Genomic DNA, 13,940 nt, shown 5'->3' with positions numbered 1-13,940 from the left:
GCTCTTTTATAATGCTGCCATTTTAAATCCCTTTCTTTCTTGTATTAATGATTGTTCCTTACACAGCATATGGTCTAATGTGCCTCACAGGTGATTTCAAAGATGAAAAGGAGCATTTCACCTTTCAGATCCGCAGGGAACACGTAGGCTGCTATTAAATGTGATTAGGAGGCTGCACAATAGAAGACGACTAATGTTAAATGTAAATTAAGTGGAAACATTTCAACATGCTTTATTCATATAATCTAGCAGCAGGTTGTTGTTGTGACTCTGTAGTAGAGTGCCCACCACGCATTATCGTTTCTAAACCACCCATATTCACAGCTTATCAGTTTTACAGGCCAGAGGATGGAAAGCATGCCCAGCTGGACAGCATTTCCTGGACTCAAAGACATGCCTGAGAGTCGCCACCGCTTTGTGTCTGAAACTATACCCATACTCCCCTGAGAATGAGACCACCTCCACAATTTCATAAAGGACCATAAGGTTGTTCAGAGACTCTCAGCTATTTTTAGGTTCAAGGGCTCCAAATCCATTACAGTAGGGAGGACGGAGACGGCTGGATAAACACAAATAGAGGCACGAGGGCAATAATGCACCTTTATCTGTCTGCATCATCTTTCCCCCCTCGTCACATCTCCAACAAATACATTTCCTTGTTCGTCAATGTTAGATTTTGCCTTAAGCATAACCTATTGAGCTCAAATTCCTTTTGAATATTATTTACAGACAAAATGTTGCTCCTGGCTTGTTTGGTATTCATGGCGACAGAAGAGGTGAAGGATCTGAAATGAAGTAGCCAGAACACAATTCATTCTTCACAAATTGTATTTTTTCTTCAGATGGCAGCGACAGATGGGCCTTTGAAATGTTTTGCTCCAATATGTTTCATACCAGCACTTTACCTTAATTTTCCCTCTCAAAATGCACAGGCAGCACATTACACTTGATTTACAAATTCATTAGGAGTTTATAGTGTATGTCCTGGGCTAAAGGGAAGGAGACATTTATATGATGCTGCCCAGGCTGATTGCTCTGAGGCATTTCTCACAGATAGTAAGCATGTTTATTATTTAAGAGTCCTCACAATGCTGGAGCGTTCCAATATTATTTCATGTGCTTCTCTTGATTACAAACTGCTGTTTCTTATCTTGTTCTACTTTATATCATTAAAGACTCCTGAAGAACTGGATGACTCTGACTTTGAGACCGAAGATTTTGATTCTCGCAGCAAGACCAGCGTGCAGACGGAGGACGACCAGCTCATTGCCGGCCAAAGTGCACGTGTAAGTTCAACTGTCTTTCTAATGCTAATAACCTTCCTGAGACTAGCCTCAGATGTTTATGAAGTGCCTTAAAGTATTCATATCCCTTGAACTTTTCCACTCTTTGTCACATTCGTGCCACAAACTTTGCTACTTTTTGCCAGACCAAGACAAAGTAGTGCCTGGTTTTTGAATGTTTTACATATGATGGCTGCAGGTACAGCCTCTAGTCTTTTGGGGAATGCCTCTACCACGTTTGCACATCCTGGAGACTGGATTTTCACACATTATTTTTTGCAAAATACCTTTATCTCAGATAGTTTGGATGGAGAGCTTCTGTGCACATGAGTTTTCAAGTATTGCAACCGATTTTCAATTGATGTAGGTCTGGACTTTGCCTGTGCTATTCCAACATGAATGTCCTTTGATCCAAACGGTTCCATTGTAACTCTGCCTCTACGTTTAGGGTCGCTGTTATGCTGCAATGCCAACCGCAGCCTCAGACTGTAGCAATTTGTTCCCTATAAAAAGTATTTTTCTATGATTACCGTTGTTTTGAGCCCCATGTATGTTCTCATCAACTCTGACCAGCTTCCCTGTCCCGGCTGAAGGAAAGCATCCCTACAGCTACCACCATGTGTAACAGTGTCCTGCATGCAGGCCAAAAAGTTAAAGTTTGTCCTCATTCAACCAGGGTACATTCTTCCATGTTTACTGTGTCAACCTCATGAGCTTCAGCTTTTTGGCGGTTCTCAGATTAATGCAGCAAAGCTCAATAAGTATGAATACTTTGACAAGTTTTTGTTCTGATAAGGCTTAAAAAGTACCTTGAGATGTTAAAAATAATCTGTGAAAGTGCATCTGTTGTTTCCCATATTAAAGGTTACCTTTCTGACACCTCGAGGGAACAGTACAGTTAGGACTGGTTGAATGTTGACCCACAAGCTTGTGTCATGCCTCAGTTACGAAGTTCAATAATGTCCTTCCAACTTGAATAAAATATGTTCATAGTCTGACAACACTGAAGAAGAAAAATCTCAGATTATGAAATAACTTTAAAGTCCGTTTATTTCTGAAACGGAAAATGTTTGATAATTTGCCTCAGGCTTTTTATGTCGAGTCCATCTGAGCAATTGTTCTTTCAAACACTCCACCCCCATACTTACTGCTGATGGGTAGTAGCACAGTTGGCTTGGCAAAATGATGGCTAAAGTGACTAAAGAATTTGTAAAACTCTTCTTGTGGAGCATTGCTACACAGTTGGATCTCACGTGTCCTTTTGTTGCTGCTCATAAATCAAAGGGTTTAAATTGTCCATCCCAATAGTTCCAGTCTCTCAGGGAATTTAATGGGTTAAATATATGTGTGAGAATCTAATCTGTAAACTACCTGAAACACATATCTGATATTTCTCCTGTGTCCCCCTGTGTCTTGTAATAATGCAAAGAGTAGTGCACTAGATTGTCCAGCATTGCCAAGCTGTACGGGTGTGTTCTGCAGTCCACTTTAATTCACTTTAAATTCCACCTCAATTGTGCATTTCAAGGCCAACAGCATTAATAATTTAAAGAACAGAGAGTTATAACTTAATCTTAGAAATCCATTGGGGCAGAATGATCCATTGGTACCTTTCTGGGCAATTTGTTTGAATCGTCAAAGATTATCTGACTGTTTTGTTTGGAGGCAATTTTTCATCTTTGCACTGCCTAAACTGCTTTATTCAAGCTTACCTGGCTCCAGAGAGACTGTGCTATTTTACCAGTAATGGATTGAAAACTCTGGTGATGATATTTGATATCCTGCTCTTAAGTGTGTGCCTACCTCAACCTGACAGGATCATCGACTGAATGTCTGATTAGATGTTTGGAAGCTGTTTGGTCCAACAGGATGTATAGACATGTCTGTGAACTGATTTGTACCTGATGTCAAGTACGACTAAGCAAATAGAATAAACTCTATGCAGTACAGACATGAATCAAATCCAGTTTTTAGCATGACCCTTTGCCCTCTAAACCCTCTGATGTGCATCAGCATTATAGTCTCTCAGGCCAAGAACACTGCATGTATTATTCGCATGGCGATACCATGTCGACGTCTAGCACGCTAACCCAGTAAACTCACTCTAATCCTTTCTGCAGGCCATCATGGCTCAATTGCCTCAGGAGCAGAAGGCAAAGATTGCAGAGCAGGTGGCTAGCTTCCAGGAGGAGAAGAGCAAGCTGGACGCCGAGGTTTCCAAATGGGATGACAGCGGCAATGACATCATTGTGCTGGCTAAGCAGATGTGCATGATCATGATGGAGATGACGGACTTCACCAGGTGAGATGGGAAAAAAAATAAATCTGCTACAAATGTCACAGCGCATTTTAAAGTATCTCTGATCACTGATTGTAAAGGTTTTTTTTTTCTTTTTAAATCCAAGCATTGGCAGTGCTGTAATGTTGTCATCTTAGTTTGCTCACAATAATATTCCAATAGTTTTTTTTTTTCCCTATTCAGTCAAATTGTCCCTGTCTCTAAGACGGATATCGTGGGCTTAAGTTAAGTCTGTGTCCAATACAGTCCCTCAGTAAGCCCACATTTGTTAACCAATGTTTGTTCATATTTGAACAATGCTTCATATAAAGTTTAACTTTGATGTTCGTGCTGCAGAGCTCTCAATTTTACTTAAGCGGTGGGGTAGCTAGGATATCCTCATGATTATTTTTCATTCCTCCTTTAATCTTAATATGCAGAACCATAAGCAGAGCATCAAATCTCCCTGTCCCGTTTCACAAATAAGCTGCACTGTGTGCTCACTGGAAAGAAAATTAAATGGACAGTCTTCCTACGAAGAGCTGCTAAAGGTTAAATTCACACTGATGAGTTTTTGTGTGTGTGTTTCTCGGCAGTACCTTCAGTGTATTGTAGCATATGAGCTGACTAATTGGAAATGTATTAATTGGAGTAAGTACTTAGGCTTTAGTTTTAGGATTAAGATGCATTCTTTAATATAAACTTTTATTGTCAGGCCTTTGTAGGCATTAACTACCTGAGTGTTGGAACCTGTAGGCATAATGAAAGGAGGAGTTTTCTCTCCTCTTATTGCTCTACCACTTGCATATTTTTTGTTTTTATTGGCTTCTTGGGCTTTTCTGCCTTTTACTTTTGCCTACAGCTGAACATTATGGCCCACTCTGGTTGAGAATAGGTGCCTTACCCACTGCAGAGTATTTTTCTCAGAAGACCCTTCAGCTGTTTTTTTCATATACACTTTGGGTCACTGTCTGTCTGTAGTGCGCAGTGCCGACCAGTCAGCTGCGCTGAATTTAAGCTGGCAGTGTCTCGGTGCGCTACAGAATTCACCCAGCTGCTGCTGTCACATTGTCAGCATATACTAGTTACCAGTTGTCATTGGGAGTCATACATACCCATGCCAAACTTTTTTTTTTTTTTGCACAATTTGCAGTTATTTATTTTGCCTCTTTCTTACCTCTATAATTTTTGTATGACTTCTTCTTTGTTTTTAAATGGGTGCTGCACAAGAGTCCATATTCAAACAGTTGATTATTCATTATGTAGGTCGCGGTCACGTCCGCACCTCAGGATGGTCATCTTGGGTGGCAGCTGCAGCCTGTTTTTTTTTGTTTTAGCCTAATTAGTGAAGCAAAACTCCAGACCTTTCTACCATAACTATGGTAACAAATTGCTTAGTTGTGGGTTGTGCTGCGCGTGGTGGTCAAGACCAAGGTTCCTTCTGCCAGCCATAATAGAAAATCAGTGTGAGAAAACAAAACACTGAGTACCCAACGTCGACTACTGTAGCTGAATTGGATATCCAGGGTGGATTTAGACGGCTTGAATCTCACTCACGCCAGCAGCACTGGCACCCAGCACTCAGCGCTGTGACCTACTTCAGTAAGGTGCATTCTCACACCTTGATTTTTAAAACGGGGTTGTTAAAACTATATACGGTACTATTATATTTGGCTGTGTTGATTAGGTCGGGCTTTTATAGGCGCCGGCCCGGGTCTGGTTGGGCTGGATTTTATGAATGCGATCTATACTCAACCCCCAGCTACAGTAATACCAGTCCACACATGCAAAATATTTTCTCATGCATAAAATAATAAAATCGGGGACATTTCCAGAGACGACATTTCCAGAGACGGCTTAACCCGAGGACAGTTATTCTAAAACGGGGACTGAAATCGAATATTAGGGACGTTTGTTCACCGTAATATTTGAAATGTGTGTTACACAATTAAATGAACAATATATATCTATGAATTGCAAGCATTATTTTAAGAAATATTTCCTCATTAATTGTAAAAAAGGAAACATAATGAGCCCTAACGGACTCTCACATATTTCAAAGAGTTTTATAACGTACCCATCCTTCATTGTGTGATTTGTGCGGTAAATCGTCCGGATTTGCGCTAAACAAACCAACAGGCAGTACAGGTCCTTCTCAAAATATTAGCATATTGTGATAAAGTTCATTATTTTCCATAATGTAATGATGAAAATTTAACAGTCATATAATTTAGATTCATTGCACACTAACTGAAATATTTCAGGTCTTTTATTCTCTTAATACGGATGATTTTGGCAAACAGCTCATGAAAACCCAAAATTCCTATCTCACAAAATTAGCATATCATTAAAAGGGTCTCTAAACGAGCTATGAACCTAATCATCTGAATCAACGAGTTAACTCTAAACACCTGCAAAAGATTCCTGAGGCCTTTAAAACTCCCAGCCTGGTTTATCACTCAAAACCTCAATCATGGGTAAGACTGCCGACCTGACTGCTGTCCAGAAGGCCACTATTGACACCCTCAAGCAAGAGGGTAAGATACAGAAAGAAATTTCTGAACGAATAGGCTGTTCCCAGAGTGCTGTATCAAGGCACCTCAGTGGGAAGTCTGTGGGAAGGAAAACGTGTGGCAGAAAACGCTGCACAACGAGAAGAGGTGACCGGACCCTGAGGAAGATTGTGGAGAAGGGCCGATTCCAGACCTTGGGGGACCTGCGGAAGCAGTGGACTGAGTCTGGAGTAGAAACATCCAGAGCCACCGTGCACAGGCGTGTGCAGGAAATGGGCTACAGGTGCCGCGTTCCCCAGACCTGGGCTACAGAGAAGCAGCACTGGACTGTTGCTCAGTGGTCCAAAGTACTTTTTTCGGATAAAAGCAAATTCTGCATGTCATTCGGAAATCAAGGTGCCAGAGTCTGAAGGAAGACTGGGGAGAAGGAAATGCCAAAATGCCAGAAGTCCAGTGTCAAGTACCCACAGTCAGTGATGGTCTGGGGTGCCGTGTCAGCTGCTGGTGTTGGTCCACTGTGTTTTATCAAGGGCAGGGTCAATGCAGCTAGCTATCAGGAGATTTTGGAGCACTTCATGCTTCCATCTGCTGAAAAGCTTTATGGAGATGAAGATTTCATTTTTCAGCACGACCTGGCACCTGCTCACAGTGCCAAAACCACTGGTAAATGGTTTACTGACCATGGTATCACTGTGCTCAATTGGCCTGCCAACTCTCCTGACCTGAACCCCATAGAGAATCTGTGGGATATTGTGAAGAGAACGTTGAGAGACTCAAGACCCAACACTCTGGATGAGCTAAAGGCCGCTATCGAAGCATCCTGGGCCTCCATAAGACCTCAACAGTGCCACAGGCTGATTGCCTCCATGCCACGCCGCATTGAAGCAGTCATTTCTGCAAAAGGATTCCCGACCAAGTATTGAGTGCATAACTGTACATGATTATTTGAAGGTTGACGTTTTTTGTATTAAAAACACTTTTCTTTTATTGGTCGGATGAAATATGGTAATTTTGTGAGATATGAATTTTGGGTTTTCATGAGCTGTATGCCAAAATCATCCGTATTAAGACAATAAAAGACCTGAAATATTTCAGTTAGTGTGCAATGAATCTAAAATATATGAATGTTAAATTTTCATCATGACATTATGGAAAATAATGAACTTTATCACAATATGCTAATATTTTGAGAAGGACCTGTATATATGGATCCACCTTGTTGATGACCGTTATTTTCTTGAGGTACCTGGCCTTATCAGGAGGCTGTAACGACTCTAGATACTTATCCATGGGTGAAAAAGTATGCAATGTTGTGAAGAGTTGTGAAGCGACACAGAGCCACCCAAGATGGCGGACTGGAAGTGAGGCGGGGACTTCAGTGACATCAATGAAAAGGGTCTATTGTCATGTTGACAGATTCCCCCACCAGTGAATCTCTATAGCTCCTCCAGAGTTACCATGGGTGTCTTAGCAGCTTCTTTCTTAATGCTTCCCTTGGCCAGCCTATCAGTTTAGGTAGACAGCCATGTTTTGGTAGGTTTGTAGTTTTGCCATAATGTTTCCATTTTTGGATGGTGGCTTGAACCATGCTTCACAAGACGTTCTTAGCTTAGAATATTGTTTTATCATCTAACTCTGCATTAACCTTCTCCCACAATTTATCCCTGACCTTTGGTCCTTGGTCTTCACAAAGCTGTTTGCTCAATGATTTTTCTCTCTCATAAACCTATGAAGCCTTCACAGAACAGCTTGGGTTATAATTAGATGAAAATACACACAAGTCATCTTGATTTACTAACTAGGTGAATTCTGAAGGTAGTGGTTGTGCTACCTTTTATTTAGGGGTATCTAGATATAAGTGCATGCCACATATATCATTCACTTTAACAATGTGGTTGTAACATGAATGCATTTTTCACTGAATGTGCTTGTACAACTTTGCTTTTAGAAATTTGAGTGAATCACTCTGGACATTTTGTTGCTGAAGTGAGTCACAGCAGTAATGATGTAATGCCTTCTCTTTATCCTCATCATCTGAGGGTCAAAGAGCCTGTCTAACCGACTAAATATGTAAAATAGTGAAACATGGCAGAACAGTTTGAAATGTTAACAGCCACTGACCCGAAAAGTTGAACAAAACCCAGCAGGTTTTATTTGCTCCTCAATCTTTCAAAGGACTAAGGATAAAAGTATTGGGACATTTTACAACACAATGATTTGGATGAATACAGGTATGAGCCTATTGATTTGAGAACCGCCTCTCCCACATGATAAATCTACAATACAGAGCAATCCCTGAGAATTCAAAACAGGAAAATGACTCTTTAACAATTATACATGATTTAATCTAATTCTACAAATTATCAGATTTAAGAGTTAATTCTTATTTTTCATACTGTAAAACATTTTTGTTTAGGACAACAGAATTTATCTACTTTAAAAAGGTTTTAAGATGAATTAGGTTGGACAGTCTCTTCCCAACCAGCCATTACTTTCAACACAGCGTAAGCCTCATGCGCTGTACTCACTCATCCTCCTCTGTAGTCCTGATTATTTTGACATCTAATCAGCAGTTCAGCACAGATGATACCCTCGTTAATCACAGTGCTGTCCAAATGCTCTTCATCGTTTTATTTACAATATTTACCTGCAGGACTGTTTTTCAGCATCTCATCCAAATGATTTGGAAAAACAATTATAGTTTTGATCTCTACTTAAACACCATCCCTCTTTCAGCATTTATACCAGCTTCCAACACATTTTCTCTTTTTTCACTATGTTTTCTAGCAACTGTAGGCTGTGTTTTGACTGCGCCATCCAGAATGATATTTGCTAGAACCCAATTTACCTTCTGTTAAGTTAAGAACCTTCTATAATGCGTTTCTACTGTGGAGCTAAGCCGATAAAGTAAATTGTTTGCTGACGATAAGAGGGTCACTGCTACAGCAAGTTGCTCAACCGCCTAGCATGTAAGAGCGAGGTTACTGTTTTGAAAATAAAAGCTGTTTTTACAATGATAACAATTCTCTCACAGTGATAACACTTCAGAAGTTAATTTAGTCACACTAAACTTTCTGGAAAGGTGTTGCTGTAACGAACCTTAAACACATTTTGCATACACAGACTTCTGTTTTCACTAACTTTCTAAGAAAAAGAAGGTTCTGGTCGGGATTACATCCAGCGTTCTGCCGTCATAACCTGTTATTATCTTACAGCGTTTAAAGCATAATGTACCTCGATATTAGGAGAACTAGAATGTTGTGGCTTTTATTTGGTTCATCCAAACACAAAGATCTATGCCCATTTCCACCAGTCCCCATTTAGAGCGGTTCATTGCAATTTGGCTCACTTTTTCTGTGTGTCTATAAGTAACAGTTCCATGTATCTGTTAATATTTTTAGTGCCTGCTTGCTTGTGGTTCCAACTGTTCTGAGAAGCACTGAAAACCAACGTCAGAAAACTGTCGGCCACTGATTGGTTAAGGTCACTAGTCACAGCATATTTCAGTAACTTATATTTTCTGCTGTTAAATTGTTTTACGCCGGACTTATTGTGTATATTAGCTCTATTATAGCAAGCTAGCATTAGGTTGCGTTAGCTTACCCTTACATGTCCTCTAGTTCGTATCCTTCCGTTTGATAAGACATGGCTTTCCTCTCTCTGCTGTACTTGTCCTCAGTGTTTCGGATACTTCTCTGGCTCTCTTCGAGTCTGGCAACAGCCATAAACGGAGCAGCAGTCGAGGCTGTTTTTGTGTTCTTTGTTAGTCGTAGGCTGACTGCATGGTCCACATCACTTTGGACCATGGGGCCACCATGCTATTAATGATCCCGCCCCTGTTGAGATGGTACACAATTGTAATGCAAAATGAACCAAACCGTGTCAAACTGCCCCAATTCGACCCAACCTGAATAGACTAGGTACTTATGGAAAAGGAGCACTAGATGCAGTTGAATTTACAATGTCTTATGACAAGTAACCTAGCAGATTCACAATGTATACTCTTTTAAATCCTGCAACATTTTCTGGAATCAAAGTTAAATCCTTGTGTACTATATATAATATAGTACTATGTTTTACAGAACAGGGTTTCTGTCATTTCTATATTCAAGTGTTTAACCCATCTCTCTGTCAATCTTTACAGTCACTACACTTTAGTGGAAATGTTATGTTTAAATCTTTCACGTGTATGAATTTTTACCTGAATACAGCATATCTTAAAGGCAATAAAGTAAAAACATGAGTTTAGCTGTTATGTTGTTTTTTTTTTACCTCACTTCAGTTTTTCATTCGACCACCGATATTATCTGGCTTCAGATTATAAAAGGAATGGCCCAAGAAACTACCCTGGTTCCTGGAAAAGGCCCTCGCCGTTGAAACGTACCTTTTTGTTGCAGTGACTCTCCCACTCAAGAATAAAATGTACAGTTCAAGCTTTAGTGTGTAGAAAAATAATATTTTCCTGTGTTTCCATGCACCACCACTGTTTCACACACTCTTTGTTTTGTGCATTTTAGGGAGCACACAGTTATTTGTCAGCCAGCAAATGTATCTGTACATTATACCTTCACCCTTGTATTCTGCAATCACTCAGGGAAGGTCAGCAGCCTGCGAATTCAGCCTATGCCTGAATTATTGTCCTTTGAACCTTGAGATGGTGTAAAGCTCTGCTGAGGTTAATTTCATATTGGGTAATTGACCTTTCCAGACAAATCTAGAGAGTGTGAGAGGAATTCATGTTGACTTCAGTGTTGCTCGGGGCTGTATGGCAGCTTATGAATGTGAAATTGTGTGGCTTGGGTACATGCAACATATTTAGCAGCCACATTTCACAGCTCTCTGTAGTGCTTGGTGTACACACATCTGGGGGAGCCAACATCCAGGACAACTGAAAGCACTTTGCTATACAGGTCCTTCTCAAAATATTAGCATATTGTGATAAAGTTCATTATTTTCCATAATGTCATGATGAAAATTTAACATTCATATATTTTAGATTCATTGCACACTAACTGAAATATTTCAGGTCTTTTATTGTCTTAATACGGATGATTTTGGCATACAGCTCATGAAAACCCAAAATTCCTATCTCACAAAATTAGCATATCATTAAAAGGGTCTCTAAACGAGCTATGAACCTAATCATCTGAATCAATGAGTTAACTCTAAACACCTGCAAAAGATTCCTGAGGCCTTTAAAACTCCCAGCCTGGTTCATCACTCAAAACCCCAATCATGGGTAAGACTGCCGACCTGACTGCTGTCCAGAAGGCCACTATTGACACCCTCAAGCAAGAGGGTAAGACACAGAAAGAAATTTCTGAATGAATAGGCTGTTCCCAGAGTGCTGTATCAAGGCACCTCAGTGGGAAGTCTGTGGGAAGGAAAAAGTGTGGCAGAAAACGCTGCACAACGAGAAGAGGTGACCGGACCCTGAGGAAGATTGTGGAGAAGGGCCGATTCCAGACCTTGGGGGACCTGCGGAAGCAGTGGACTGAGTCTGGAGTAGAAACATCCAGAACCACCGTGCACAGGCGTGTGCAGGAAATGGGCTACAGGTGCCGCATTCCCCAGGTCAAGCCACTTTTGAACCAGAAACAGCAGCAGAAGCGCCTGACCTGGGCTACAGAGAAGCAGCACTGGACTGTTGCTCAGTGGTCCAAAGTACTTTTTTCGGATGAAAGCAAATTCTGCATGTCATTCGGAAATCAAAGTGCCAGAGTCTAGAGGAAGACTGGGGAGAAGGAAATGCCAAAATGCCAGAAGTCCAGTGTCAAGTACCCACAGTCAGTGATGGTCTGGGGTGCCGTGTCAGCTGCTGGTGTTGGTCCACTGTGTTTTATCAAGGGCAGGGTCAATGCAGCTAGCTATCAGGAGATTTTGGAGCACTTCATGCTTCCATCTGCTGAAAAGCTTTATGGAGATGAAGATTTCATTTTTCAGCACGACCTGGCACCTGCTCACAGTGCCAAAACCACTGGTAAATGGTTTACTGACCATGGTATCACTGTGCTCAATTGGCCTGCCAACTCTCCTGACCTGAACCCCATAGAGAATCTGTGGGATATTGTGAAGAGAACGTTGAGAGACTCAAGACCCAACACTCTGGATGAGCTAAAGGCCGCTATCGAAGCATCCTGGGCCTCCATAAGACCTCAGCAGTGCCACAGGCTGATTGCCTCCATGCCACGCCGCATTGAAGCAGTCATTTCTGCAAAAGGATTCCCGACCAAGTATTGAGTGCATAACTGTACATGATTATTTGAAGGTTGACGTTTTTTGTATTAAAAACACTTTTCTTTTATTGGTCGGATGAAATATGCTAATTTAGTGAGATAGGAATTTTGGGTTTTCATGAGCTGTATGCCAAAATCATCCGTATTATGACAATAAAAGACCTGAAATATTTCAGTTAGTGTGCGATGAATCTAAAATATATGAATGTTAAATTTTCATCATGACATTATGGAAAATAATGAACTTGATCACAATATGCTAATATTTTGAGAAGGACCTGTATATCCACACAAATTCATTCTGCAATGTCTTACCTGTTAAGAGTTTCTCTTGTTTTAACTTTGTGACACGTTTATTTTCCTAGCGTGGTAAAAACGGATCCTTAAGAATAAACCACTGGTTATATATAAATGTAATAAAAAAGGGGAAACAACTGGCCAGATATAAATCAGTTGTGACTTTTCCTTATGTTGTATTTTATTGTTTTGGAACAAACCACACCATTGTGCCATCAGCAGCATTTTTGCTTGTATGCGTTCCCACTCCCCAAAGCATCACAATGCTTTCAGCTCCGTCTCCAGGGGTTGACTCGTCCCAGGAGGACTTCCAGTATGGGCTCTGCTTTTACCATTAGGACCCTGGCTTGTTTAACATCAGAGCAGCAGAGGGAGAACCAGAAAAGGAAGGTATGGGGATGGGAAGGAAGGAAGGAAAGAGGAAGCGAGAGAAAACGACACAAAATTCCATCTGTTCTGGGTAGGACGGCTCATTTTTTTTGGCCTGGAGAGAGCAGCTTTGAATCCAATTTGTCTCTCTTGCCAACTGTGTCCCAGAGTCCCGTGAGGGGTGTCGAGAAAAGGCAAATAGCTGACGAGTTTTTACAGTGTATCAGGCCAGAGATGGATTGACCTGTGTTCGGATGGGCTTTGTGTCTCAATAGGTTTGGGGTTAACATCCTATGATGGGTCACTTAACAAAAAATGAAATGGAATCCATTATTGTTTAATTTTGTTTGTCTTTACTGTTCTTTTTTAGACACTTTGGGGTAAAAAAAAAGTTCCAGTCTACTAATATTTGTTTTTTATGTGCAGTTTGTCTCTGAACATTGTGATGCCAAGGATGCATTTATGTCTAGTATATGTAATCATTGTGCTCAGTTGTTATGCGTTTTTTTCTTTCTGGCTTTTACCTGTCTCATTCCCAGGGTTTATGATATGCTACTGGTTCAGACAGAAAACAGACATTTCATTAAGGAGGTTTTACTGCTGCATTACACTGACTCCAGTAGAGAAAATGTCTCTGACTAATGTTCCCATCTTCTGTTTTCAGGGGGAAGGGGCCACTGAAAAATACATCTGATGTCATCAGCGCTGCCAAGAAGATCGCAGAGGCGGGATCAAGGATGGACAAACTGGGCCGCACCATCGCTGACCTGGTAAGTCACAAAGAGCCCATAGCACCAAGGGGTGATGTAAGCTACACTTTTGTGCCACCGACCTCTGTAAACTCCTGCAGTCAGATTTATTCAACCCTCCTGTTTCTGACAGTTATGCGTGTGTTTATGGATATTATTCTCTTTTAATCTGTTGTACGTCACTTAATTGAACGTGTATGATGTTTAATGATCAG

General features: G+C 40.9%; 1 protein-coding gene across 1 annotated transcript in view; it reads left to right on the top strand.

The window, feature by feature from the left end:
• Positions 1-13,940, top strand: part of ctnna1 (catenin (cadherin-associated protein), alpha 1) — an 85,005-nt gene that overhangs the window by 53,194 nt on the left and 17,871 nt on the right. Inside the window, exons 14-16 of the mRNA XM_047354519.1 lie at positions 1,176-1,286; positions 3,404-3,585; positions 13,641-13,746. Coding sequence (XP_047210475.1) covers positions 1,176-1,286; positions 3,404-3,585; positions 13,641-13,746 — 399 coding nt within the window. The remainder of the gene's footprint in view (positions 1-1,175; positions 1,287-3,403; positions 3,586-13,640; positions 13,747-13,940) is intronic.

This window comes from Girardinichthys multiradiatus, chromosome 23 (genome assembly GCF_021462225.1).
Source record: "Girardinichthys multiradiatus isolate DD_20200921_A chromosome 23, DD_fGirMul_XY1, whole genome shotgun sequence".
NCBI classification, from domain to species: domain Eukaryota; kingdom Metazoa; phylum Chordata; class Actinopteri; order Cyprinodontiformes; family Goodeidae; genus Girardinichthys; species Girardinichthys multiradiatus.
Note: the sequence above shows the minus strand (reverse complement) of the source record. Positions and strands in the feature narration are given on the sequence as shown.